Consider the following 4,089-nt stretch of genomic DNA (forward strand, 5'->3'; position numbering starts at 1 on the left):
CCCCAACAAGCTAAACAGACACCGTAGGCGAGGCAGAGAGCGCAGGGCAGAGAGGCGGGAGCTGTCACTTCACGAAATAAACCAGTCCTCTTTTGCATAGCTCCATGAACAAACAACAAGCAAGGCTCAGCAATCATTCAGGCTACTGTAGAGGTTTTCTTTATTCTTCTTCAAAGAGACGAATAGACCCCCTTTTGGATCCGTTTACTCTTAAAAACCGTCTATCCAAACAAACACCTGCTTGAGGAGTTCTTTATGCTCGGATGAGCCACTTCACCAAGGGACTATAATTCCTACTTCATGTGAAAGAATAGGTGCCGATGATAATAATGCTTCCTAGCCCTGTTATTTCTGCCTCCACCACGCCGTTCTCAGTCAAAGACATACTGAAGCTGGAGCTTCAGCAGCAGTCCCAGCAGCAGCGGCTCGCCTCACACCTTGGGCCGCCCCATGAGTGCTCTCACCCGGTGTCGCAGCAGCACCGCTTCGCCCTCCAGTCGCCCCCGTCTTGTATGCTGGCTGGCAGAAACAGGGACAGTCCCAGCCCCGGGCTCTTGGAGAGAGAGGCGGGGATGTCCTACCTGGGTAGTCTGACCGTGCAGGAGCGGCTGATGGAGACGGGTCTTGCCGGAGAGATATTCACTTCCCCGGGGCTACAGGGACACTCAGCCGACACCAGCCTGGAAGTTGAGCAGGAGGACATAGACACCAGTAAGTCAGCGATTGATTACCAGCATACATAGTATCCTAACCATTTGATTTAAAAATAAAGTATTATATTATATTATTCTAACTCTATTATGATTGCACTATTCTAGATTATCAAGCTCATTAATTAAATCCAATTATATGATAATACACCCATACATATATATATATGTTTTCTTCTTCCATTTAACAAGAGACTACTTCAGTTAAACGATTACAATATTAGCGCCTTTTATAGAAAGCGATACCTTTATTTTATTTGTCATCTACATAGTTGGTTCACCTGTAAATAAATAGGTTTGGAGAAGAAAACGCTCCAAACGACAGCATTTTGACAAATTGTGCATGGCTGAATCGCCATATAAAAAATATGAGCAATCCAACATCCTTCGTTTTCAGAAATAATTTAAAGAGCCATGTTGTTTTCCAGATAAATGTACCTACTGCACTGAAATGAACCTTTAGATAAGACAGAAATGTTGTTCCACGCAATTTATTTCCTTTTCTAGAAATTACATGTAATATTGGGCCAAATGCCTTAATTAGGCCTATACGTTGCATATACCCTAATTATTTAATGCATTTACTCTTTAGGTTGTCACCATTAGTGGGACTTCAAGTGTATTGGGACATTTGTGTTTGAGGGAACTGTACTATGGTAATTTTGCAACCCAATCACAACAAATGTCATTGGTTTTTTGCTAAATGGTTTTGTTTAGTGTGATTTCATTGCAGTGTGTGTGGTCAGGTTTCTTAGACAGCGTGACCCGTTGAAACGCATGAAAAAATCCCATACATATGAAACCTTGAGCTAGAATGATAAGGCTGTCGTTCTGTCAATTATAATTCAACGATCTAACTTTTTAATAACCATTCATGTAAACAGAGTTGCAGGAAGTAGGAGTGCTGAGGGTGCAGCACCCCCTGAGAAAACAGCATTGGATGACAGTGGAAATAAAAGAAAGGAAACACAATTATGTAGGAAAGGGAGGATAGAAAAGAGGCTCACTTTATGAAAGGGGACAGAATTTGGGGATAGTTGAGGTGTTTCAGGATCCGGTAAAAGCTGTTCCGACGTCTTTAGTTAGATTTTCACGAAGGGCTTGGAATGTCCCGAAATCAATGTTCTAAGGGCATGGAAAGGGTTCAATAAAATGTTATTGTATAAAAACAGAGAGTATGTTATCTACAAGCCTGTACAAAGGCTTATTGGTGAGTTCATAACAAGTGTGAGGTGAGAAGTGGAACACTAATGTATTTCTAATGAGAAAATAGTATCCCAGTTCATATTTTTTTTTTTTTTAGTGTAGCCAGCTATCATGGTTGAATTACCAACCCGGGGCCCCCATTGATTTTGTTAGCCACTCTCACTCAGATATCATATTAAAAACTGAACACATTTATCTCCATCCTAACTACATTTAACTTAGGGCCCCCAAAAGGCTAGGGCCGGCTCTGACTACATGTGTGGCGGGTATGGATGTGAGTATGCAGACCCGCGAGCCACTGCCGCTATTCATGATGACTTCAGATTTCTTGTGGCCCCCACCCCCATCAAAGTTCCCATTAAAATGAATAAATATATTTGAAGTAAAACTGGTTTCAAGCCAGGGACTACACTAAAACAACAACATTTGAACAACAAATCATAGGAAGGACTATCTGATTTAGGCTAAATGTGTATTTGTGTCATAGATTAGTAAAGACTCGAGATTACTTTTGAAAAACATCAGTAGCCTAACTATGGACCTCCAGGATTAGAAAAGCTATTTTGTATAGAATGAAATAATTTATAAATCTGTCGTCAAATATGACTAAAATCTCTCTCCCCTCTCTTTCTGGAGAGTCTTGTGGCCTAATAGGAGTGAGGGACTGCGAGGAGTCCACACAGGTGCACTCGGACTTGGAGAAACCCCCAAAACAGCAAAGGGCCCGGCGGAAACCACGGGTACTCTTTTCCCAGGCGCAGGTGTTCGAGCTCGAGCGGCGTTTCAAGCAGCAGCGTTACCTATCCGCCCCGGAGAGGGAACACCTGGCCAACACTCTGAAACTGACCTCCACACAGGTCAAAATATGGTTCCAGAACAGGAGGTATAAGTGTAAACGGCAGCGGCAGGACAAGACCCTAGAGATGGCCGGACACCCACACCATAATCCCCCGCCTAGGAGAGTGGCAGTCCCGGTGCTGGTGCGTGATGGGAAGCCCTGCCTGGCTGGATCTCAGAACTATAATACATCCTACACTGTTGGAGCGGCCAGCCCCTATAGTTATAATGGCTACCCGGTTTACAATAACCCGGTGTATACTAACACTTACTCATGCACGTACTCTAGCCTGCCTGCTCTAGCGCCCAACACTACTGCTAACGCCTTTATGAATATGGGTCTTGGGAACCTGGGCGTGTCGCAATCTCAGGCCCAAACACCACAGGGAACAGCCTGCCAAGGAACTCTGCAGGGCATTCGGGCCTGGTAGCTGAATGTGTTGATCTCCAGTTGAATAACATTTGCTTTGTTGATCAAGCGTTGATGAAGTTGATAACTAACTTACAGTATTTTGGGATAAGTAAAAACCTTTATGTGTCCCTTGCAGCACAATAAGGATTTATCGTTGAAAGTCGTCATATTGAGACACATTTTGTACAAAGAGATTAGATGTTTCATCGTCAACGGCAAAAACGTGTTTTTAAAAGTTGGACTATTCCAAAGTCACTGTTGGATATAGATATATACTGTGACAGCATTGTATACTGCCTAAATCCCCATGCGCAATTTGGGATAAACTATTGGGTGCTTATCACTCAGGATGTGAATGTCCTATGCTGGCAAACATTAGCAACGATTATATATGAGCGCTTTACTTAAAAAATATGACTTTACATGTAACCTACCACAAATGGCAAAGGGGGCGTTACCAGTGAAAACATTCTACATCATATCAGGACATCCCCAAATGAAAGATACAAAATCCATGAGGATTTTGGTTTCTGTATACCTTTTTATTTTATTTTATTTGAGATGTATCCTTGTGCACCTGAACAATGCCTGCTGATTATGTTTTGTTGCTGAGGAAAATAAGCATTTATTGAGAAATAAAGTGAAACATTTTGGTATCAAAATGAAGGCATTTGTTGATTATATATTCAGAGGGAAAATGCAACTGTAGTATCTTTTGCAGTCTCCATCGTAGTTTCGAAAATAGTTTCGAATGCGGCGGAAATGTGTGTGTGTGTGTGTGTGTGTGTGTGTGTGTGTGTGTGTGAGAGAGAGAGAGAGAGAGAGAGAGAGAGAGAGAGAGAGAGAGAGAGAGAGAATGTGATTTTACACCGTATGAAACTTTAGGTGTCTGGTCAAGTTCCTTCAATCCCATTTAGAAAAGGT

The 4,089-nt window shown here is 42.4% G+C and overlaps 1 protein-coding gene across 1 annotated transcript; it reads left to right on the forward strand.

Moving 5' to 3' along the window:
- Positions 1 to 3,827, forward strand: LOC109899848 (homeobox protein Nkx-2.5-like). Its single transcript, XM_020495439.2, has 2 exons — positions 1 to 711; positions 2,553 to 3,827. Exons 1-2 carry the CDS (start codon positions 321 to 323, stop codon positions 3,182 to 3,184), a joined length of 1,023 nt encoding a protein of 340 aa, XP_020351028.1. The 5' UTR covers positions 1 to 320; the 3' UTR covers positions 3,185 to 3,827.
- Positions 3,828 to 4,089: the final 262 nt, after the last annotated feature.

Source organism: Oncorhynchus kisutch, linkage group LG11, assembly GCF_002021735.2.
Source record: "Oncorhynchus kisutch isolate 150728-3 linkage group LG11, Okis_V2, whole genome shotgun sequence".
In the NCBI taxonomy this organism is placed as follows: Eukaryota; Metazoa; Chordata; class Actinopteri; order Salmoniformes; family Salmonidae; genus Oncorhynchus; species Oncorhynchus kisutch.